Genomic DNA, 24488 nt, shown 5'->3' with positions numbered 1-24488 from the left:
CTGGCAATGGGAGACTACGATTAGGGCATTTTGTTTGTTAGACAGGATCAAAAAAGAAACTGATCCATAAACATTTTACTTGTTAACTCAAGACTCACCAGTGCTTTGGCATTAGGATTGGCCTTCTTGTCCACAAGGACCTTGGCAACTTTGTAGTGTCCGCAGTGTGCGGCGACGTGCAGGGCTGTCAGATAATCGTTGGTGACGTCGTCCACGGGCACGTTATGATGAAGCAAGAGCTGAACGCAGTTCAGATGATCTCCTTGTGTGGCCATGTGCAACGGTGAAAGGCCATTCTGTTGAAACACACAACAATCTAGGTTATGCTGAAATTAAATAATTGAACAACTTCTCTGTTCTCTATTTTGTAGGAATCACAGATGAATCAAATCTAAAGAAGTTTTTCATCTTTCTAAGAATTCTGAGAAGCAAATGTAAACATTTAAAATCTAATAGAGCCATAATCCATAATCTGGGGTAAAAGAACGGCGAGAGAGTATTCATACATCACTTTTTGTACTAAAACAATTGCTCCATTGTGACACTAATCGGCTGGGATATTATCTAATTTGGCGAGAAGTCTGTGACCATGTTTTGCCTTGCCTTTCAGATTCCAGGAAAGTGTTCAGTGATGCAATGGAAAAACAGTAGAAAAAATGATAATGTCACATCTGCATACATTTTAAGGAACAGTTCTTTCAAAAATGATGTCATTCACTTGCCATCATGTCATTCCAAACCCATATAACCCTTATTAGAACACAAAAAAGTTGGTTTAAAAACAACTTGTATCCTGTAATATTTGCATTTATGCATTTAACAGACACTTTGATCCAAAGAGTAATAAAAGCAGTTTGTGTGAGTGTGTATAGTAAGTGCATTGGTTTATGGGTGTGGGGTGGTTAAGCATTTGCGGAAGTGATGTGTCTTCAGCTGCTTTTTGAAATTTGTGATGGTCTCAGCAGTTCAAGATTGGCATTTCATTCCACCAGAGAGGCTGAAGGTTTTGAAAAGTGACTTTTTGCCTCATTGTAAATTAACAACAAGGAGATATCAATATTGTTGTAGATTTGACTGCACTGACACTATTGGAAAACAACAAAACTTCAGTTGAACTGAGCTGGACAATAACACTAACTTTGTAACATTGACATAGTTATTGAACAGAATTGAATCAACACTGAAGTCACTGTAGATCTGCATATAGCTGAATTGAACTCTTTCATAATTGATGAACTTTGCAACACTGACACTTTTATTGAACTGATTTAACATTAAATTAAGCTGAATAATGACACTATTGTCTTCTGTAGAGAAAAAAATGAATTTGCTTCATAATTTTGCAACATTAACGCTACTTTTTTCAGTTTATTACTGTAAAGCTAAAGTTCAGTTTATTACTGTAAAGCTACTTTAAAACAAACTGTATTAAGTATAAAGTGCTTTATAAATAAAACACACTAAACAAATGAGATGTTTAGCAAAATGTCCAGGCTGTAAGTGTACGGACACAACCATTTCAGTTTTGTACAGAGCCCCTAAAGGGACATGGTGGTGGAAAAAAATCAGGGTAGGAGGAAAAAATATTTTTCAAATGTTTTGCATTCTCTCGCAAAACCGCTGCGTTCCCTTGAGAAACGTTGCATTCTCTCGCAAATACATTTGTGTTCCCTCGCAAAACTTTTGCGTTCTCTCACAAAATGTTTGCGTTCTCTCGCAAAGCTAGTTGAGTTCAGACAAACTCTTCCTGGTGACTTTACAGCTTGCAGTTCCTAAAATGCTTAACTCAGCTTAACGAATATGATAAAAAATATCAAATATGCTATATTATATATGTATTAAAAATATGTAGCCTACCGTGTACATGCAAGCCCAAAATATGAGCTGAATGGCATGATAAGTGTTTTCTACCCCATAGAAAAGCATGCTTAATGTGGCTTAATATAAAACTACAGCGATAAAAAGCCCAAGTTTTATCCACCTTTTTCTTTAATGCGGAAGTAAGCCTATGGGTGAGACTTCCTGTTCATTAGCTATTATAAATAAATAACGAGAATGAGAATAATAATGTAAAACTGTTTGCACTACAAACCAGTGTGTTCATAATTAAGATAATATATTAAAATAATATTGTAAGACACACAAATTTTCAATATCAAGCAGCAAAACCGCGTTCCGTTCTGGGCTCATCTGCTTTTCTGTGCGTAATATAAACAGTGAACAGATTTGCTATTTTTAAATCACTGTCTTCGTTCATTATCCTACCTTAAGCATTTTCTATTTCTAAAATATTTTCGCTTTTCTATCTTAACGTATTCTGGGCTATTCTGTTTTATTAATAGTAATATTATTAACAAGGTTATTAATATAAGCCTAATCATTTTATCAGTATTTATTATCGAATTTGGTCCTCCAATGTCACTGTTTTAAAACATTAAGCCACATTAAGTGTTTTCGAATGTCCCAAAACCATGCCTTGAATTAAGCACAGACTGTATTTCTTTATACTTGAGGCCAAGTTCAAAATAAAACTCTTTGAACCGCTCCATTGTGAACACACCGAGCTGTATGAACCACTGCAAGCTGCAAAGTAAACAGGAAGAGTTTGTCCGAACGCAAATGGTTTTGCAAGAGAACGCAAAAGAGTTGCGAGGGAATGCAAATATTTTTGCGGGGAACGCAAAAGTTTTGCGAGGGAATGCAATTATTTTTTGCGAAAGAACGCAATAGTTTTGCAAGGGAATGCAAATATCTTTGCGAGAGAACGCATAAGTTTTGCGAGGGAATGCAAATATTTTTGCGAGAGAACGCATTAGTTTTGCGAGGGAACGCTAATATCTTTGCGGGGGAACACAAAAGTTGCAAGGGAATGCTAAGTTTCTCAAAGGAACACAAAAGTTTTGCAAGAGAACTATTTTTTTCCACTACCATGTCCTTTTAGGAGCTCTGTATTTTTGCATTCAGCATTTCATTCTGTTTGGCATGTAAAGTTCCCGTTTATTCTCAATATATGGAAAAGAGCAGCATTAACATTATTCAAAATATCTCCTTTTGTGTTGCACAGATGAGGTTTGGAAAGACATGAGGGTGAGTAAATGATGACAGAATATACATTTTCTTTAAGTGTAGAACACCATATCTAACCTTTGTCTTAGAGAGGATGGGTGCTCCGCGGTCTAGTAACATCTCAACTACTTGCTCATGACCACTCCTCGCTCCACAATGTAAAGGTGTCAGGCCGTCCTGGAAATTTGAAAACAAGCACACATATATTACACACTGCCCCACTGGCAGGTGCCAGAATCTACAATCATCAGCCATAATTAACATTACAATCCCTTCCATGTGACGTGCCAATATGTTAAATACACAATGAAAGACAGCATTCCTCTACTGGAGACAGAGAAGAGCGCAACATCTGTATGCAATTTCGACAGTGGTGCCAAACACATGTAACCTGAGGGCTGTGGTTGTTATCATTTATTAGAATCAAACGGCATGTATTCCTGAATTATCCCTTTCAAATAAATTCTCTTTTCATCTTGAAAAGCATCTTGTGTTTCTAAGAAAGCAGCTGAAAATAGCCACAAATGAACAGCAACTGAATTAAGTTTCCTATGAAATCTATTAAGTAATTTGTTCATAAATCACAGTTTATTTTCTTTCCAAGTCTTAACTATAGAATATACACATGCCATTGTGCAATAAATGCAATGGGGAAAACCATGTGCTCACTTCCTCTGATGCGTTAAATATAGAGCTGGAAAAGAAAGACAGTCTGTGTGGTTCGACTGCTTGCGGCACTAACCTTGGTTTTGGCATCGATTCGGGCTCCTTTCTCCAGCAGCAGCCTGACCATGTTGGCATTTCCTCTTTTCGATGCCACATGGAGAGGTGTGATGTCATTCTGCCACAATAAAAATACAAAACTAATAATCAGACACATAATCAAGTTCAAAAGAACAAAGTTGATTACATGTACAGGTCCTTCTCAAAAAATTAGCATATTGTGATAAAGTTCATTATTTTCTGTAATGTACTGATAAACACTAGACTTTCATATATTTTAGATTCATTACAACACAACTGAAGTAGTTCAAGCCTTTTATTGTTTTAATATTGATGATTTTGGCATACAGCTCATGAAAACCCAAAATTCCTATCTCAAAAAATTAGCATATTTCATCCGACCAATAAAAGAAAAGAGTTTTTAATACAAAAAAAGTCAACCTTCAAATAATCATGTTCAGTTATGCACTCAATACTTGGTCGGGAATCCTTTTGCAGAAATGACTGCTTCAATGCGGCGTGGCATGGAGGCAATCAGCCTGTGGCACTGCTGAGGTGTTATGGAGGCCCAGGATGCTTCGATAGCGGCCTTAAGCTCATCCAGAGTGTTGGGTCTTGCGTCTCTCAACTTTCTCTTCACAATATCCCACAGATTCTCTATGGGGTTCAGGTCAGGAGAGTTGGCAGGCCAATTGAGCACAGTAATACCATGGTCAGTAAACCATTTACCAGTGGTTTTGGCACGGTGAGCAGGTGCCAGGTCGTGCTGAAAAATGAAATCTTCATCTCCATAAAGCTTTTCAGCAGATGGAAGCATGAAGTGCTCCAAAATCTCCTGATAGCTAGCTGCATTGACCCTGCCCTTGATAAAACACAGTGGACCAACACCAGCATCACTGACTGTGGGTACTTGACACTGGACTTCAGGCATTTTGGCATTTCCCTCTCCCCAGTCTTCCTCCAGACTCTGGCACCTTGATTTCCGAATGACATGCAAAATTTGCTTTCATCCGAAAAAAGTACTTTGGACCACTGAGCAACAGTCCAGTGCTGCTTCTCTGTAGCCCAGGTCAGGCGCTTCTGCCGCTGTTTCTGGTTCAAAAGTGGCTTGACCTGGGGAATGCGGCACCTGTAGCCCATTTCCTGCACACGCCTGTACACGGTGGCTCTGGATGTTTCTACTCCAGACTCAGTCCACTGCTTCCGCAGGTCCCCCAAGGTCTGGAATCGGTCCTTCTCCACAATCTTCCTCAGGGTCCGGTCACCTCTTCTCATTGTGCTGCGTTTTCTGCCACACTTTTTCCTTCCCACAGACTTCCCACTGAGGTGCCTTGATACAGCACTCTGGGAACAGCCTATTCGTTCAGAAATTTCTTTCTGTGTCTTACCCTCTTGCTTGAGGGTGTCAATGATGGCCTTCTGGACAGCAGTCAGGTCGGCAGTCTTACCCATGATTGCGGTTTTGAGTAATGAACCAGGCTGGGAGTTTTTAAAAGCCTCAGGAATCTTTTGCAGGTGTTTAGAGTTAATTAGTTGATTCAGATGATTAGGTTAATAGGTCGTTTAGAGAACCTTTTCATGATATGCTAATTTTTTGAGATAGGAATTTTAGGTTTTCATGAGCTGTATGCCAAAATCATCAATATTAAAACAATAAAAGGCTTGAACTACTTCAGTTGTGTGTAATGAATCTAAAATATATGAAAGTCTAATGTTTATCAGTACATTACAGAAAATAATGAACTTTATCACAATATGCTAATTTTTTGAGAAGGACCTGCATATACTATATTGGTGACTGTATTAGAACTGGCATTTTCTTTGCTTATCTCATGAACTAATAATGCATTTTCTATAGATATTCACAAAAGCTATTTTTAAAGGAGGAATTTCTATAATTATTTAATTGACAAATAGTGCACTTTCCCATTATACATCACTTATTTTTGTTAAATCACTCTCTGCAAATGTTTATTAGTCAGAAAACAGAATTTTTCAGTTAAAATGTCCTTTTAAGGGAAAATGGACAAACTCTAGTCATTTTACTCCATGTAAACTAAACTAATGCTACTACAAATGTCAAAAAACACAATGGCTTAATAACTGAACGGCAGCAAATATTATTTACACAAAATTGCTGAAATGAAAACGTAATTATAAATAATAATAAATGTTTATTATTCATTGACAAGGAAGTCAAGAATCACAAGGCGTAGAAAACCTGTAGTAATCTGTAGACAAATCTGTAGTAATCTGTACCAATCAACAGCATGCATTAATGTTTTATTTTACAACTGTTTATTTCTTAATAAAAAAAACAAAACAGCAAACTGATGGTTTGAGGTTGAATTATACCAATGCTCTAAAACCATACTGTACATTAATGCAGTATTCAATAATCGTATCTCTACATCTGTTTATTTTGAATATAGGCTGATTTTTATTGTGTCGTAATTTGTCTGCATGTGTGATAATATGTTGCTGATAGAATATAAGCACAATATGAAATCTTTGGTGGACATATGTGTTCCATCTTGGAGATTTTTAATAATATCACACAAATAAGAAATTCTGTCCATAGCTGCAGTGGCACAAATGAAGTGCACAACGTCACACTTTAGACACTGTAGTATTGGGCTACACCACCCTCTAGCGATAGCTTACAAAATCTCTAATTTACTATGACAGACTGCTTAGCATTTTATAAAACATGGCGGACCCCACTGAGTCTGATGTACAGCATCATAGGAGCAATGTCATGTCACTTATGTTATGCGAAATCTGTGTGGGACTGAATATTTGAATACACGATAGTGGACGCTTTGGCATGGATGAACGTAGTATATTCCATGGAGTCAGATCTATGGGATCAAATTCCACTTAGTGTCAGGGTCAAAGAGCTGCAGAGAGACACTGGTAAACATGGTCTAAACCAGTGCAGGGTCAATCTGTGTATGCAGTGCCAAAATGGTGTCTGGATCAGGTGTTTTATATTTTCATCAGGAGAATTATATATTTATTGTTCTGAGAGCAACACTGATTGGAGTTTATTAGATATCATACAACAGGACTCTGATTTGTTTGGCTAAACAACAGCAATGGGACGCTGCTGATTCTATCATGCTTGTCAGTGTTCAGAGCATTCCAGATCTAAGTATGTAAGAGTTTCTTAAAAAAAGATGTGCACATTATTTATTTGTGAGAAAATTTCATTAAATAACATGTAAATATATACCACCCTTTTTGGAGAAATTTCAGTCCATGTTTTAAATCATGTATGACATGGTTTTTCTCAGGCACCACATTTAGAGAATGACCCTGTTCTGACCCCATTGTAGTTCATAATACTATGCACTCCACTCTTACGGAATCCTTCAGCTGGAGTTCATGTCCTTACCCTTGCCTTGAAGTCTACGGCAGCCCCGCGGTTCAGAAGCAGAGTCGCTATGTTGATATTACCGTAATGAGCCCCAATGTGGAGAGGAGTGAAGCCACTCTGGAGAGGGACAGAGAGAAAGCACAGGGGTCAAAATGTCACATGCAGAACTCTGAAGGCCCTGACCCCAAGTCACCTGACCTGAACTCATCCTCTACATATGAAAAGATGACACCAGGCCAGGCGTGGTGCAGTAAATCAGTAAAACAGATCTACACAGATGACCTTAGCACAACACTGAGGGAAGACACATCCTTCACTTGATCTCTCGCACCATGTAAACTCAATCTGGCTGAGTAATTCTTTTGCTTTGGATTGAGCATTAGGTTTAATTTCTTTACTTTAATCTTTAATGTTTAATCTAATACTTTAATATTTATGTTTACACACTATGCTGTGGTTGCAATAGATGGGAGGGTTTTCCATTTTAAAGGATGTGCTTTCCTCAGATATACAAAGCCTTTATAAAAGCAATCTTCAGCTCAAATTTGAATTAATATTTACATACAAAGCTTTAGTGGAGGTGAACCCATGATGTTATGTGTGCAAACATGCAAACAGTGCACTGCATTTAACAATGTGCTGTGTTTCAATATAGTTTCTCTAATTATAATCACAAATATGATTTGAATTATTTGAAAGCAAATTGCAGCACATTACTGAGTTATATATAGTAAACAATAGTTTTAGTAGTCAGTAGGCCACTGTAAAATTGAGAGAGCAGTTGAGCTGTAGATGTAGATGAAATATCATTATTATTCTCAGTTTTGTAAGTGGTTAATACTGTATTTAAGTTACATATCATGCAGCGCAAATCAGAGCTGTTAAATTGCAGGAGAGCTGGAAAAAATCTGGAAGCCATGCTGACAAGTATTTTTGGACTTATTTCTTGCCTCAAAATGAGGAGAGACGAAACAAGAAGAAATTAATTAATTAAAATTAGAATAGAAAAGATGAAACAAAACAAAATAAGATGGAATAAGAGTTGAAAAACGATGAAAAAACAAGGAAGAAAACAAATAAAGACAAGAGACGAGTCGAGAAAAGACAAAATGAGAAAAGTGATGAAAGTATTAAAGGAGAGGACATGAGACAAGAAAAGAAAAGAAGAAATTAAACATAAAACATGATGTCGAGAGATAAGAAGAGACAAAATGAGTAGAATAGAGGAGTAAAAACAGAAGAGAAGAGAAAAGATTAGACAATCCGGATAAGAATAAGAGATGAAACAACAAAATTAAATTAAAGGAAATTAAATAACAAGTAAAGAGAACAAAGAAATGAAACAAGAAGAGACAAAACGAGAAGAGAGTAGAGGAGAAAAGAAATGAAGAGATGAAAGTAGAAGAGAAGAGAAGGTCAATGGCTCTTTCTGCTGACACCTACTAGAAGGGGAATGTTATGCATGAGACGGGACGAATGCTCTGCAGCTGAGGAGTCTGATTCTATGCTTCCTTCTTCAGGACAGTACTAGATGTCTGGGCTTTGGTCTAAAAGGGCATTTAGATTTATAGTTGAAAGGAGCTGAAGTATAAAGCATATTCTGACATATTCAAGCTGGTTTTAACATGAAGGCTCAGCACACTATTCTGATCACCAGAATATGTTGTGTTTTGGGATATTTGTGTGTAAGCTTCTCCACTACGCTAACTACTAAGACTTGATCACACAGGTTTATTGAGTACTGTAAGTAACAGCATGTATTTATTGGTCCATCAGCTGGACCAGACCAAAACCGGCATAATTCAGTTGGAACAGCACAGACATTTTGGATAAAACTATCCTAGTTTAATATACAGAAACAACCAGCAGGCCACTGGTAGGCTGACTCCTTGAGCAGGACTACCTACAGTATGTGACCAATGGAAAATGTTGGAAAACACACAATCATGATCTTGCAATTCCATTTGGTGCCACTAGTGGCACAGAAATCTCTCAGCTGCAGACCTCGCCCGGCTAAACCAGAGTGTTTCCTCTCCATGCTAGCTTTCCGCTGCCCGTTAGTAATAGAAGCGCCAATTTACTGAGACAAAAAAGCAACGAGCAGGGGCAGGAGGGGATGGGGCGGCAGCCACAGCAGCAGCGTGATGTGGGTGCGTAGTGAGGTGTGTAACATTTGTACATGTATACCTCTGTCGTTCTATTCACCATCATCTAGAAGGACCACCAGAGCGGGAGGAGAAAGAATGGTCTGATTAGTGTTCACAAAGTCACAATAGGAGCATCAAGCTGTAGGGTGGCTACATCGTGAGGGAGAGCGACAAACCACACATCACACGACACCACAAGGGCTTAACTGGATGGTGCATCTACAAGTTGCCCACGGTTTAACTGTTTGGTATTTGCTTTAAACTGGCGTGTGATTGAAGATGACGTTTTAAGCAAATTTACAATGAGCATCTCCCATCATGCACCATTGAATTACAGCCACCACAAAACCTATTTTAAATTAAATTTGAATGGAAAGCACCATCAAGTTCTAGATGCAAACTAATGGAAAGCCTTGACTGTATATTGATGGAGGTACCTTGGATTCGACATCTGCATTGTGGTCGTTCTGCAGGAGCAGCGCCGCTGCTTTGGTGTCATCCTTACGGGCAGCGATGTGTAAGGCAGGTAGCCGCACCTTCCCCTTGGTGTCGTTCTCCAGTAGCAGAGACACCACCTGATCATGACCCTGCTGGAGAGCTACGGCCAGTGGAGTAAAACCATCCTACAAGCACACAACACAAGAATCCAATCCAATCCAATCTTAACGGTAAACTACAGAACTCTGGGCTCTCCATCTGTGGTGGCATCATTCAAATTTTCTAAATAAAAATAATATTTATACAAGAATATCAAATATCAATCATATCTTGAGAAAAAACACAGAATATATGACTGTATCAGCACACTTCCAGTTAATGACAAAATGTTTAATAAGAGCAAACATCTTTGATAATTCTCAGAGAATGGCTTGACATCAAAGGTTTAAGTCTGAATTTCAAACAGACCTTCATTCTCACCAACATGGATCATTAACATGCAAACAGCTCTTCAAACACTGACGTGTTCTCTGGTGCATAATCACTGTCTGAGATACACGAGGGCCTGGTACATTCTCAAGGACAGTGACGTCTGGCGCCCTGCTCTGTCATGCACCCACACACACACACCACACACACTCCAAAGCCAGGCATTCAATACCCTCACTGCGCAACTAGTGCTTGCCTGCTGCCTTGAAAAGGACAGCAAGGTCACTGGGTATTCTGAGCTGGGTTTTGTATGTATCATTGCTGGAAACATGTTATTTCAGAGGGCTGCTGGGAATTGCAGTGAGGTAAGTGATGGATGGAGAGGAAGAGAAGGTTATGCTCACCTCTGTTGCAATGCTCTGACTGGATCCATTATCCAGGAGGAATTTGACGACGTCCAGGTGGTTTTCCTGGGCAGCCATGTAGAGTGGTGTGAAGCCATTCTGTAGCAGTAACAAAAAAGCTTAGAAATGTGTTTCATTCATGTTCTCGTTCACTTCGTTGAGCAACTAAACAGTCATATACATTCCAGGCTTATCTGTGACTTGAATGCAAGATTAGATCACAACACTGCCTCTGACATACAGTAGCCTCATCTGCAGGATCATACTGCAGTGATACTGATTTCTCTAAGATCTTATTTGAATTATACAGTATGTCTTTTCATTAGAATTTAACAATTGGCTTCCTTTTAATTCATGAGTGTGAACTGAATTGACCACGCCCACAGGAAGTTGAACTGAAATGATAGGAAAAGGAAATGCAGACAACCAAGAAAAAATAAATTTAAATACAAAAGTTTGTACATATACACCATTCATTTTGACTATTCTTTACCAGCAGTCGGCAAAATAAAAGTTAATTTATAAAATATATACATGTCAGATTAGTTAGCTTAGCTTAATCACTTCAGACAATGCTACTGTATATTTACATACATTTTCACTTAGCGATATGTATGATATTGAATAAATAATGTTTTAATTGTTAAATGTTTAATTTGTTGGTGATATTAAATGTGCAGTAAACTATAAGATAGCTATGATTAGCTAGCACAGTTATTAGCAGGCCCAGACAGAATCTGCTGACATTTCTCAAAAATTCAAAGAATTCTGTGAAAATGGAAGTTAAAAATGTGTACTACTCTCATGAGTGGCTGAGAGTGTAACAAAAAACTCAAATTCTCTGTTAATCTGTAGAGTTTTCTTTTATGCAAACACAAATTTAGTCTGGATCTGCCTTTTAGCGCTAACATACAGTACCACAGATGAAATGAGTCAGCTATAAAATTAGCTAGCTAGCTAATACTAACAAATGTGGGGTACACAGTGTACATCATTTTTTTTATACAACGGTGTAAAAAGAATAACCTTGTAAAAATATACTGTTCCAGCAAACCCCTGTAGCAACCTTTTTCAAACATATAACAATTTGCAATCAGCCTCCTCATTTACCAAGAGAGTGTCTCTATTTTAAGCACTGCAGTGAGAAAGCAGAACCAGGCTACACTTGTGATAAGTTCTGGAGATAAAACATAGTCTGTCTCTAGTCTCCCGCACACCTGTGTTTAATTTTGGACTCCCTGAGGATTGTTTCGGTGACAAGGCAAAAACACACGCAGTACTACAACTATCGACCACACCAGCTCCCAAATCCCAACAGGTTCTCCTTAAAATGGAGACATAAGTAGGTTATATTTAATGCAGCGCTTCAAAATTCTTTTAGCGCTGTTTGAGGAAAAACTGAGAACTTGCAATGCAACGCTGGAGCAACTCACATTCTCTGGGGCCAATACAATGGATATTATCATAAACTAAATTTTATGGTTGGTTTTCTCTTTCTGATCAACCACTCATGACGTCATGACGACAGAGCAACAGAATGTTTTGAAGAGAATCTTGCTGAAGAAGTTAGTTGTGTGTATAGTGTAACTATATAAGTAGCTTCCTGTACAATAACACATCCAGGTTAATTAGCAATAAGCTATAAAGTAAAAGTGTCTACATTTTTCTGTGGTGTGACAGTTTTTTTTAATAGCAAAGTATTTATCGACTATGTTTTCAACTTTTTATTGTTGAGTTTTAATACAGTGACCAATCATTTAAAACGCTTCATAGTTTTTGTAATATATTATTTAATCTGAAAAAGTTACCATTTTAAAAGATGTTGCCCCCTTTTAAAGCTTCAATGTAGTTAGTTTTATTTTCAGACGTGTTATGTTAATTATGTAGCTAATCATAAGTTAGCGAAGATTAGCTAGTATTGTTATTAGCTGGCCCAGATAAAATCTGCTGACAAATTTGCAATTTGTAACTATTTTTAGTGTAGCTACAGTAAATTACTTAAAATTCTGAGTAGCTTTTAGCTTGGCAAGCTACTGTAGATCATATATACTGTATATACTGTATATATATATATATATATATATATATATATATATATATATATATATATATACATACATACATATGTAGATGCCTCATTAGAGACTGTTTCAATGGGCCACTATACGTAAGCAGTCCGCCATATTGAAGAGGTCAACTTGACGTCATTCACCACATTAGAAAGATGCCACAATCCTGCACAGCCAATGGTCTGCGAACCCAACGGCTCTGTGCGAACCAACAGTATGGTGAATGACGTCCGTTCCAGGACGTCAAGTGGACCGTTCCAGATGGCGGCCGCATCTACGTGCCTGGAGCGGTCAAATAGGGCATCTATATATGTCTATGCTGTAAATATCAAACTAGCTTCACAAATGCTAGGTTTAATGGCATACATTTTTGTATTATAGTGTGTTCAAGTCCTCTTGGGATATTCATATTTATGAGCTGGAAAGTATTTATGATGGAAATTGGAAAATTGGAAATTCGTATTTACAACATCATTTGCATTGAAGTTATAGCCAGGCGAAGACGGCGATGTACCTTTTCTACAGTTTTTTTGTTATTTATTTTTTTATTTATAGATTTTTTATTGTACTTTTACACATTGAATCAAAAAGTGCATCAGTTTGTTTTGCTTTTTAGTGTTTTTATTTAATTTATGAAGGTGCTGTAAATTGAACCATTATATTTTCTATGGTAATTGTACATTGCTACTATATTTTTTACATGCTACTTAGTTTTATTCTAAATGAAAAAAATTCCAACATAGTTACTGTCAATACAGATGCTACATCTATTGCATTCACCATATTTTCTCACTGACAGGACCCCAACGAAGAAAATTGGGATTTAAAGAAAGTTTCCCAGCCATAATTATGACTTTCATGTGTGTCATAATTATGTGTGTTCAACTTGTAAATGAATACAAATGCATAAAAACAGTCATAATTTTTACAATTTAGTTTAGTGATGCTATTGGTGTATAAACTATGCAATTCACCTTTAAATAAATGATTGTGTAAATTTTTGAAATGCACCCAAACAGACTATAAATGAGGTTATAATTATTTCACTGGGGTTAAGTGCGTAAATACTATCTTTCACACATGACTTGAATGCACCATAAGAATGGAAGTGTTTTACGGTAAATTAAAAATGAATGGCTGACTATACCTGAGACTGGGCGTTGATATTTGCTCCATTATTCACGAGTTCCTTGACAACATCCACCTGTCCAGCGAGAGATGCTATGTGCAGAGCAGTGTTGCCTTTCTAGAATCAGGAGAATACAAGAGAACGGTCAATGTACACAGTGACCCAATGCTTTTTCATAGACCAGCTGTGTTTTGAAATGCTTCCTTGCCATTTCTGTCACTGTTCTAGTACATAAATATCACTTCAAAGAATCCACTTTTCTTCAGAGTTTCTAAAACCTCTACAGAAACCCTCGTCTTGAAGATCCTCAGAATGAAATAGTAGATCCAGCTCTTGGTAGAGGCTCAAAGTCAACCTGAACATCAGGCAACAGTGACTTTGAAGACTTGCTGATGCAGCAAAGTCATGCCTATGAAGTCATGCACAGCTGAGTAACACACTTGTCATCTTTAATTCATATGCTCAGTCATCTATACTAGTGCAAATAGTGCCTTTATAGTGGTGTGTTATAATATATGATCTGCTGAGGGGGGTCTTACCTTTGTTGCGGCGTCCACACTGGCACCAAGTTTAATAAGCTCGGCCACAACCATCACATGGCCTTCTTTAGATGCTAGATGAAGAGAGTTCAACCCATTCTGCATCCAGAGAAACACATGAATCATGAAAATATATTCATTAACTGATTATTTACATAATTTGGGATTATAAATAGGCATATCAGAGACAGAAAATATTATTTAATGGTCTAAATCAGAAATAGAAAGTCTCAAGGGCCGTGGATATGTTTTTAAAAGAAGTCTCTCGTATGCTCACCAAGACTGCATTTATTTGATCAAAAATACAGTAAAAACAGTGGCATTGTAAACATTATTACTATTTAAAATAACGTATTTATTCCTGTGATGCAAAGCTGCATTTTCACCATCACTACTCCAGTTATCAGCGTTACATAATCCTTCAGAAATCATTCTAAAATGCTAATTTGCTGCTCAATAAAAATTAATGTTGAAAACAGGTGTGCTGCATTTGATAAGCAGAAAGTTAAAAAGAAGAGCATTTGAAATTGAAATATTTTGTAACATTATAAATATCTTTAGATATTTATATTGATGCCAAAGAGCTGGTTTTCTAAAAAAAAAAGGGAAATAGAGCCTTTGAAGTGGCTGGCCCCACTCTCTGGAATAATCTCCCGACCCAAATTAAAATGGCTTCCACTTTATCTGAGTTTAAATCTGCTCTCAAAACTCATCTGTTTGTCTCGGCTTTTAACATGTAATTTATCCTGTTTTTATTGTTTCTAAGTGATTATTGATTGTGTATCTATACTGTAATTATTGTACAGCACTTTGGTCGGCTGGCGGCCGTTAGTAAATGTGCTTTAGAAATAAACGGAACTTGAACTTTACTGGCTATTTTGATCAGTTTAATGAACTCTTGCTGAATAAAACAATATTAATTTATTTAAAAAAAAACATCTGATTGAACCCAGCCATTAGAATAGTAGTATATAGTACAAGTTAAATGTTAATTTTACAAAAACAAAGATGTATAACCTGGTTGCAGATGTTGATGTCCACACCTGACTTTATATAATCGAGGGCCTTCTCGAGGTTTCCAGCTCGGGCCGCTCTGAGGTAACTGGCATTACTGTCAGTCTGAAAGAGAGAGAAAAAACAATCAGATTGTCCTCTTCACAACCCCTGACTGATGCTGATGCTTTCAATTATCAAGAGAGAGAAGGAAGTCCTCGAAAAAGAAGAGTTAACAAAATGCAATCTATAGCATCATCTGCATCTAAGCAAAAACCAAAAAGATAAAAGGAAAAGATAAAACATATTATTGCTGGACATGGCAACCACATAACAACATGCAGACACAGACAAGCACCAAAAAACTATTTTGCCCATGTATCGAGCAGCAGCTCATTGCCAAGAAAAGTGGTTTTGCAGGTGCATTTGCTGAACCAGTGAAATTGTGAATCTCACAAAGAATATAAATACCGTATTTTCCAGAATTCATGTTTCTAAAAATGCGCTGTGACTTCTATTCCACAGCGATATATATGATGCAATTAATGAATGAGAAAGGTACATGAGTTTGAGTTCATTTGTATAGTGCATTTTCTCACACCACGATAATTTCAGCTCCACTTAAAATAAATTTGTTTAGGCCTGGGGTTTATAAGAAATGTTGTTTATAATGAATGTCACTATAATTTGTTTGTTTTATGCTTATATTTTTCATTCCTGCTCTGTTTTAAAAACTGAACTAAAGTGGGTACTAAAATACATGTTTCTAGTGTTTTTTTTAAAGTTTCATTTACAAACAAGTATTTGACATTATGTGTATATAAGTATTTGACCCCTTCGCAAAACATGACTTAGTACTTGGTGGCAAAACCCTTGTTGGCAATCACAGAGGTCAGACATTTCTTGTAGTTGGCCACCAGGTTTGCACACATCTCAGGAGGGATTTTGTCCTACTCCTCTTTGCAGATCCTCTCCAAGTCATTAAGGTTTCAAGGCTGACATTTGGCAACTTGAACCTTCAGCTCCCTCCACAGATTTTTTATGGGATTAAGGTCTGGAGACTGGCTAGGCCACTATAGGACCTTAATGTGCTTCTTTTTGAGCCACTCCTTTGTTGCCTTGGCCGTGTGTTTTGGGTCATTGTCATGCTGGAATACCCATCCACGACCCATTTTCAATGCCCTGGCCCTGACGGTACATGGCCCTGTCCATCGCCCCTTTGATGCGGTGCAGTTATCCTGTCCCCTTAGCAGAAAAACACCCCCAAAGCATAATGTTTCCACCTCCATGTTTGACGGTGGGGTTGGTGTTCTTGGGGTCATAGGCAGCATTCCTCCTCCTCCAAACACGGCGAGTTGAGTTGATGCCAAAGAGCTGGATTTTGGTCTCATTTGACCACAACACTTTCACCCAGTTCTCCTCTGAATCATTCAGATGTTTATTGGCAAACTTCAGAGGGGCCTGTACATGTGCTTTCTTGAGCAGTGAAACCTTACGGGTGCTGCAGAATTTCAGTCCTTCTTGGTGACTATGGTCCCAGCTGCCTTGAGATCATTGACAAGATTCTTCTGTGTAGTTCTGGGTTGATTCCTCACCATTCTCATGATCACCGAAACTCCACGAGGTGAGATCTTGCATGGAGACCCAGTCCGAGAGAGATTGACAGTTATTTTGTTTCTTCCATTTGCGAATAATCACACCAACTACACCTCCTCACCAAGCTGCTTGGCGATGGTCTTGTAGCCCATTCCAGCCTTGTGTAGGTCTACAGTCTTGTTCCTGACATCCTTGAACAGCTCTTTGGTCTTGGCCATGGTGGAGAGTTTGGAATCTGATTGATTGCTTCTGTGGACAGGTGTCTTTTATACAGGTAACAAACTGAGATTGAGAGCACTCCCTTTAAGAAAGTGCTCCTAATCTCAGCTCCTTACCTGAATAAAAGACACCTGGGAGCCGGAAGTCTTGCTGATTGATAGGGGATCAAATACTTGTTTGACTCATTAAAATGCAAATCAATTTATAACTTTTTTTAAATGCATTTTTCTGGATTTTTTTATTGTTATTCTGTCTCTCACTGTTCAAATAAACCTACCAGTAAAATTATAGACTGATCATTTCTTTGCCAGTGGGCAAATGTTCAAAATCATCAGCAGGGGATCAAATAATTTTTTCCCCACTGTGTATATGCATATATATATATATATATATATATATATATATATATATTAAGTTAGGGCTAAGGTTATGTTTTTTTTCCCCCCCCGGAGAGCAGTAATGAGAATGGGCAATAATGAGAATAAATAAATTAATTAATCCATGCCTTCTGCTAAAGTCCAACTTTATGTTATAAACGTGCAATGAAGGAAAATTGAAGCTTTGAGAACGTGATCATCCAGCCACATGCTAATTTCATCACTGTGTGTCAGCTGTAATGAAACAGACGTTAACAACAGCTGTCCATCCTAGTTTAATGCCAGACATACTTCTCGTGCTTTACTGTTACATCTATCTGTGCATTTCTATATTAACAGGTCTCAATGCATGAAACGCTAAAACATTTGTATTCTAAAGATATGAATGACGTACAACAAAAACAGGACACGTAAATACTCTAGTCTAATAATTCAACACAGGGCTAAATGCAGCTCTGATATATAACATTAATGAGCATGTAATAATTGTAGATCTGAGAATAAGGAGTGGTCTGGGCCAACAGTTCAGAGTCCAGATATTCACACACCGACAAAGAGAGAGAGAGAGAGAAACAGACAGAGGGTGTGTCTGCTGTTGCTGCAGTGCTGTAGTCCTGACACTCCCCGACACACATGAACACATGCTGTCTGCATCACTATCCATTCACACACTCTCCTATCCCACACCAATCATGACACACTTTAACATCTTTGATTTACATAACTAAAACTGGGGATCCATTTTCAAAACCTTTTATATTGATATTCCACATCCTGATTCTTTTATACTCTTGCTACTTAAATTCTTCAAACAATTTCCATACAGTTTGGTAGAATATAATCAAAAAAGGAGCACATTATAAAACATATAGTATACTTGAGATAAATGGTATGCTTGTAGTATGTCTGCATTTTCAGTATTCATAATATTTCATGATATTTTTATCATAGTATTTTTAATACTACATAAAATACTGTTTTAATGGTCACAAAATTTGATTCTCATTAACTCTTTCCCTGCCACTGATGATACTTTTCATCCATTATTACACCGACAAGTTATTCTGGCAATCCGTGTTTTCAATGTTATATGGTAGGGGGCGCTGTTACAAATTTTCTGAAATAGTATAGCACTTCCAAATCCAAAAAAAAGTGAAAAAGAAGATCTGCATAAACCAGAGGGAGTGGATAGAAGTTGTTTACTCACAAGTAAGGTAACATGATCACCAAACATTCGGCAGCATGTGAATCAAAACGGCCTAGCATATGAAGATGTATTCAACTGCACAAGCTTTAGAGGTGTTGATAGACTCGTACTCTTCTGAATCTGACCTGGATGAAGTCTTTGACAAAATGCAATTTCCTTTCTTTTTTTTGATGGAATCATCAATCAAGTGTTGATAAAAAAAAAAAGACTATCAAACTGTTGCTTGTTTGTTTGAACATCATTGCAATACAGCAGCACTGGCTTAACCAATGGTGTGAAGTTTGGGGCGTGGCTCTGTTAGTTTAACCAATAGCAGGTAAGGGGAGCGTTCAAGAAATCAGTTTGAAACTGTCATTATTTTTACAATTTCGTTTGGTGATGCTGTTGGTGTAGAAACTGTGCAATTCACTTTTTAAATAAATGATTGTGTAAATCTTTGAAATGCACCCAAACAAACTATAAATGAGGTTGTAAATATTTCATTCGGGTTAATCAGTAATCATTTCATACACTTTCTCTTCTTTTAGCAATATCAGTCCCTGGCTTCTGTCTAGATACTCTAGGATGTAGAAATGTCATCCTCTGTCTGTGTAATGTGGGCTCAACCTCTGCAGTGTGTGGGAGTTTCCTTTGAACATCTCTCTCTGTCTGCCTCTCTCTCTCTCTCTCTCTCTCTCTCTCTCTGTATGAAATAATTTAAAAAATATATATTTTTTTTTATTTAGCCATTAAATTGAACTGAAATTACAGTGGTCATATCAGTCCATTTTAATGATTCACTTCAGAACTGACTCAGTGCTTCATTTGCATCAGCACTCAGAAATATTCATATAATGCGCCATTTTTGTGAATTAAATTGTTGGTAACACTTCACAATAAGATTATTTATTTTAATTTTTTTTTTGTATTTTATATTTTCACATTATTTGTATTTAAATTTTAATGAATTATTATTTTTTTTTTATATTTTAAGTCAATGTGTCTATTTTTATAAAAATGTCATTTCAATTTTAGTTTTTCTTTAGTTAAACAATGAAATACTGCAAATACAACAAATAAATACTGGTGTTTATTGTTTTTGTTCATGGTCATATATTTAGATAAATAAAAAAAAAACAGTAATAAATGCTATAAAATTATCGTAAAAAATCTAAGCTATATTGCCCATCTCTAGCTACTGGAGAAATAACTGCTTTATCCGACACCACCTCGGCCACTGCTCATTGATTTAGCTGTGGGTGTCATGCAGCATTTCGTAGAGTATAAGTAAAACTCAATACAAAATGATTAGTTCAATACCCTGGCAAGGAATGGCTATCACAGGCTCATGTATAGATTTAGAAAACAAGATTTTTCTTAGAAAGAAAATGAAACTTGGTCGATGCATCACTACAAAGAAGCCACCTTTATTTCTAAAGGACCAAAAGGTTAAATGAATTTGAGAGGTCAAAACACAGCGAAGCAAGCTATGTCCTGCCGCTGTGGTTGACAGACAGCTCAGATCATCAGAGTGAGGCAATGTCCTGTCCCGCAGCCCAGCTCTGAATGGATATGGGCTTTATCAGGGCTGATCATCAGACAGCATTAGCAGAAGCCAAGCACAAGCATTACAGGAAAACACATGCTAACACACTTCCACAATGAGGCCAGTTTGAAGGGCTCATACACAGATCGTTAATGCTAATTTGCCAGTGTTATGATGCTATTGCACAATTATTAGTTGTTTGTTTGTTTGGTATTTTATCTGGCTGGTCAAGCAGCACTATTACTTTTGAGAGAAGACAAATTTTGAGTATGAATTACAAGGTAAACAAAAAGTTAAAATGAAACATATGCATATGCAAAATTGCAAATCATTCACAATAATACCAATAACATGCATTTAGAAAATAGATTAGGTGAATTTGCATTTCATGTCAACTTTAAAGGAATTTAAAACTAAATCTGCAAAAAAAAAAAGTATGTTGTGGTAATGTACCGTCTGATACTGATCCTACTGTAATTAAATTACAATATAATTATTAATAATATATTAAACTGTCAATTATTACATTATTGATCATTATAAATAATAATTTTAGAAAATAGATATGGTGAATTTTCATTTCTTGTCCACTTTAAGGACATTTAAAACTGTGTAAATGTATTACTAAATCTGTAATAAAAGTCTATGTTGTGATAATGTACCATCTAATATTGATCTTACAAAAATGAAAGAATAATGTTATGCATACTTGGCTAATAAATGCTGAAATGCTGAATAATAATAATATAATAATTATTATTAATACATCTTTAATAATTTAATTGTTAACAATTAATAATACTAATATATGTAATATTTATATTATAAATAAAATACACTATTAATGTTTAAATTGTTAATAATTATTAATAATATAACAAAATATTATTTTATTATATCAGATCACCACAATGACATTTTTACTTTATGCCTTAAAATATCAAAATTAAGTTTAAGTTATTAAAATTATGCAATTCAAAAATGTTAAACACGTTTATCATGTAGTAACAGATTTATAGAAAAACAATTGAGTGATCTTTTGAGGGATCTTTTCATTTGGACCTCTGTGCAACCAAAATCCCCTGCAGCATGCACTAGCAAGAAATCACACTGTCTTCAGAAAATGTAAAAGTCTAGCATTATTAATGCAAGTCCACACATGTTAAGCGATGAAACCTTGAGAACTTGTCTTCATGCTAAATGTATTGAGATTATATAAACGTTGATGTTGCAGCTCTTTCAGAACATCTTGTTCTTTGAAACATGATTAGTCTGGATTCATGTAAATCAGTTTAAGACAAGTGCATGCCATGATCTGTATGCATCTGCCCACTTAATCCATATGACAAGCAAAACATGTAGCAAAATTACTGGAGATTATGCAGTTATCCAGTCAGGAATGTTCCCTTTGCAGCAATAAAAGAGTCAGATGAGCACATGCACTGATTGTTTTACACACACGTCATTGTTTGTCTTTATAATGGGAGTTGTCTGCAGGGAGGTGAGTGAGTGCAGTGTTTTAAGCCATAGAGAAAAGCTGCCAATTGACACTGCACACAGCGTGCTCGGATAACAGCGCATGCATGAAGAGAGCTGAGTGTGTGATGTATCTGTCCTCATTCCTGACGCACTTCAGTGTGGAGTGCAGATAGAGCAGGACTGCAGAATGAAACGGCGTCCTGTGTCACGCTTTCTGATGATAAAGCGTTAGCACATTCAAATTTCATCAAGCATGGAGAATGAAAATAAAGGTGCAGGTGTTCACATCCCACTGCCCAAACAGAATCAGACCATCTTTTCTTTAAAAAGGGATTTATTCTTATTTATGTGATACTGCACATTAGAATGGCTTCTGAAGGATCATGTGAAACTGAAGCCTAATGGCTGCTGAAAATTCAGCTTTGCCAGCACGAGAATGTTTTTTTTTTTTTACAACACTTTTGATCACACTATTTAACCCGGGATATGGAGGCTGAAGGTCAATTTTTCCCTCGAGTATCTTGATGTTTCTTAATGGTTGTGACTTTTTCAAATCTGGACTGAAATCTTTTATCATTTAATAAAGTGCACTGATGAATCTGGTACAGTAATTAACATGCCACAATTTTTATAAAAGTCACATTACTGTGCCTTTTGCCAGTTGAACCAGTGACTGGGTGAGCAAGTAGTACACGCGACTGTATACTAAAGCCAGAATTCCTCTCAGACAATGTTTGAGGCATCAAGCAGCTGTTAAGAACATTATTGTACGCAGCTGCACTGCTATAAGACGTGATTCCATGTTACATGATCTTGGGCAAATCCTTACTGTAAATGCTTTGAGGAAATCCTCATATAGGCCAAACCGTGGGAGAGCAGCCTACAAAGTTAGTTCACACTGACAACTGACAAAACAACAAAACAGAAAAACAACTGACAACTGTGAAAACACAGAGTGCCACAGAGTAGTGACAGACTATTGTTTGGTTATTTTGAGATTACTGGCATTAGGGTGAATGACACACAAAAGATGCCATCGTAAAGAATAAAAAAAATAATAATAATCAAATAAAATTAGTGTTTATAAATAAACTTTTTTTATTCCCGTTGAATTCATACAGTTAAACAAAGTTTATGTAGTGACTCTTAAGATGTCATGTGGTGTAACCATCAAGTAGCCATTTAAAATGGAAAAACAAAAGTGTTTAAAAATGAACTTTTTGTATTCCTGTTGATCTCATATGGTTAAAAACAAAGTTTATGTAATGACTCTAAGATGTTATGTGGTGTAACCATCAAGTAAAAAGTTTTTTCATGCATAATTAATTCATAATTATCATTGCATTTTGGGGAGTTGCACTACATGACATTTTACAACCTCAACTAGCCCTGCCTTGTCGTAAAAAGATCAAATTATTTGATATTTTAAGATTTATTGACCACGACACAGTCCTACAGTTTTTTCCTACTTTATGTTTGTGTCTGCAGGTTGGTTGCACCACATGACTGATTAAAAGTTATTTTTGTTGTAGTTGTTTTTTAATATTAAGAAATACTGAAGCACAGTTTTGTTGCTTCTTGAAGCACACCTGTTGCTTCTTGGAATATAAATTATATAAATTCTTGGAATTTTTATAATATAACAACATACGATCATATATGTTTTATGTATATATTAGTCTGCATCGGTCATTTAAACTCCCGTATCGGTCAACCACCACCAAATAGAACCAGGTTAGTCAGTCTACAACATGCCATGACAGTTCAACAGAACTCCAACAAACTGGACCACATACAAAATTCAGCCTCTGCACTGAATGACCCCAGCAGTAGAGCTCACAAGCTCAGATTTACATCAATCTAAATTAAAAGCTCGCAATCGAAACATATCCTACTGCCTTCCTGTTGCACGGCCAGATGAAACCGGAGCCCTTTCGAGCAATGCACCACTGCACATCAACCATGCCTGATAAACACCACACCATCCACACTCAGCCAAACCTACCATCTCACTCACCAACCCAAAACAAGATCAAACCCACCAGCTTCAGCCCTTTTACAGTGTGAAAAGCGGAACTTACTGATTCTACATCTATCCCGTCCTCCATTGCAATGTTCTCTGCATTCACTTCCTGCAGTCCTGAATGATCCTGGTAATCAATGAGCTAGAGTTTGGAATCGGCCACTCCGGAGGTGCATTAAAGCTGAAAACACATGTCCTTGTTAACTTTGAGATACAACGATTATGTAAAAAGGAAGTTAGGACACTCCCGGACGCAGTCCAGAAGCATTACTGTATCCTACGTGCCGCACAAATCCACTTTTTCATCAATACGGATGCAGGACGTTAGCACTATTAGCCATTCCCAGCTGTCACCTTCTGCTCCAACCGGGCTCCGCATACCTTTTCGGATGGGATGGCACTTACCATATTTGTAGGCACTAGTGGTCTCTCTCCTGTAATCATGATCTGGTGGACCGAAATAGCAGCGGGCCCCTCCGTGTGTCAGGCCTCCCCGACTGGAATCTGTCCTGCGCGAGTCTTATTGTCATCCTGCTTATCAGCTTTTTTACGCACCTCCCTCCTGTCCCCTCCGCTGCACAAATACCCCGGCACAGGCGGCCAGATTCAGCACAACTCAAACCGCCGCTACTGTTAGGAGCCAGTCAGCCATGCTGGAGTACAGCAGCCCAGCTTAAGGGGGATTTGGGGGCATTTCCCCAGGTATTATGAGCGCTTGCGGTGTTGCCCTGATCCCGGCTCTACCA

At 37.1% G+C, this 24488-nt stretch overlaps 1 protein-coding gene across 16 annotated transcripts in view; it reads right to left on the bottom strand.

Moving 5' to 3' along the window:
- Positions 1-24488, bottom strand: part of LOC306852329 (ankyrin-1-like) — a 250313-nt gene that overhangs the window by 74534 nt on the left and 151291 nt on the right. For 3 of the 16 annotated variants that reach the window (XM_079389061.1, XM_079389051.1, XM_079389052.1), the window contains exons 1-12: positions 24148-24241; positions 23801-23923; positions 15341-15442; positions 14324-14422; positions 13803-13901; positions 10587-10685; positions 9753-9938; positions 9356-9379; positions 7187-7285; positions 3809-3907; positions 3145-3243; positions 99-296 (exon numbers count right to left, since the gene is read on the bottom strand). In XM_079389061.1, coding sequence (XP_079245187.1) covers positions 99-296; positions 3145-3243; positions 3809-3907; positions 7187-7285; positions 9356-9379; positions 9753-9938; positions 10587-10685; positions 13803-13901; positions 14324-14422; positions 15341-15442; positions 23801-23827 — 1131 coding nt within the window. In that variant the 5' untranslated portion in view covers positions 23828-23923; positions 24148-24241. Of the gene's footprint in view, positions 1-98; positions 297-3144; positions 3244-3808; positions 3908-7186; positions 7286-9355; positions 9380-9752; positions 9939-10586; positions 10686-13802; positions 13902-14323; positions 14423-15340; positions 15443-23800; positions 24122-24147; positions 24418-24488 lie in introns of those variants that run through there. The other 13 variants (XM_079389059.1, XM_079389054.1, XM_079389058.1 and 10 more) reach the window with 10 other exon arrangements.

Source organism: Barbus barbus, assembly GCF_936440315.1.
Source record: "Barbus barbus genome assembly, chromosome: 32".
Classification (NCBI taxonomy): domain Eukaryota; kingdom Metazoa; phylum Chordata; class Actinopteri; order Cypriniformes; family Cyprinidae; genus Barbus; species Barbus barbus.
The sequence above is the reverse complement of the archived record's forward strand: the minus strand, read 5'-3'. Positions and strand labels throughout refer to the sequence as shown.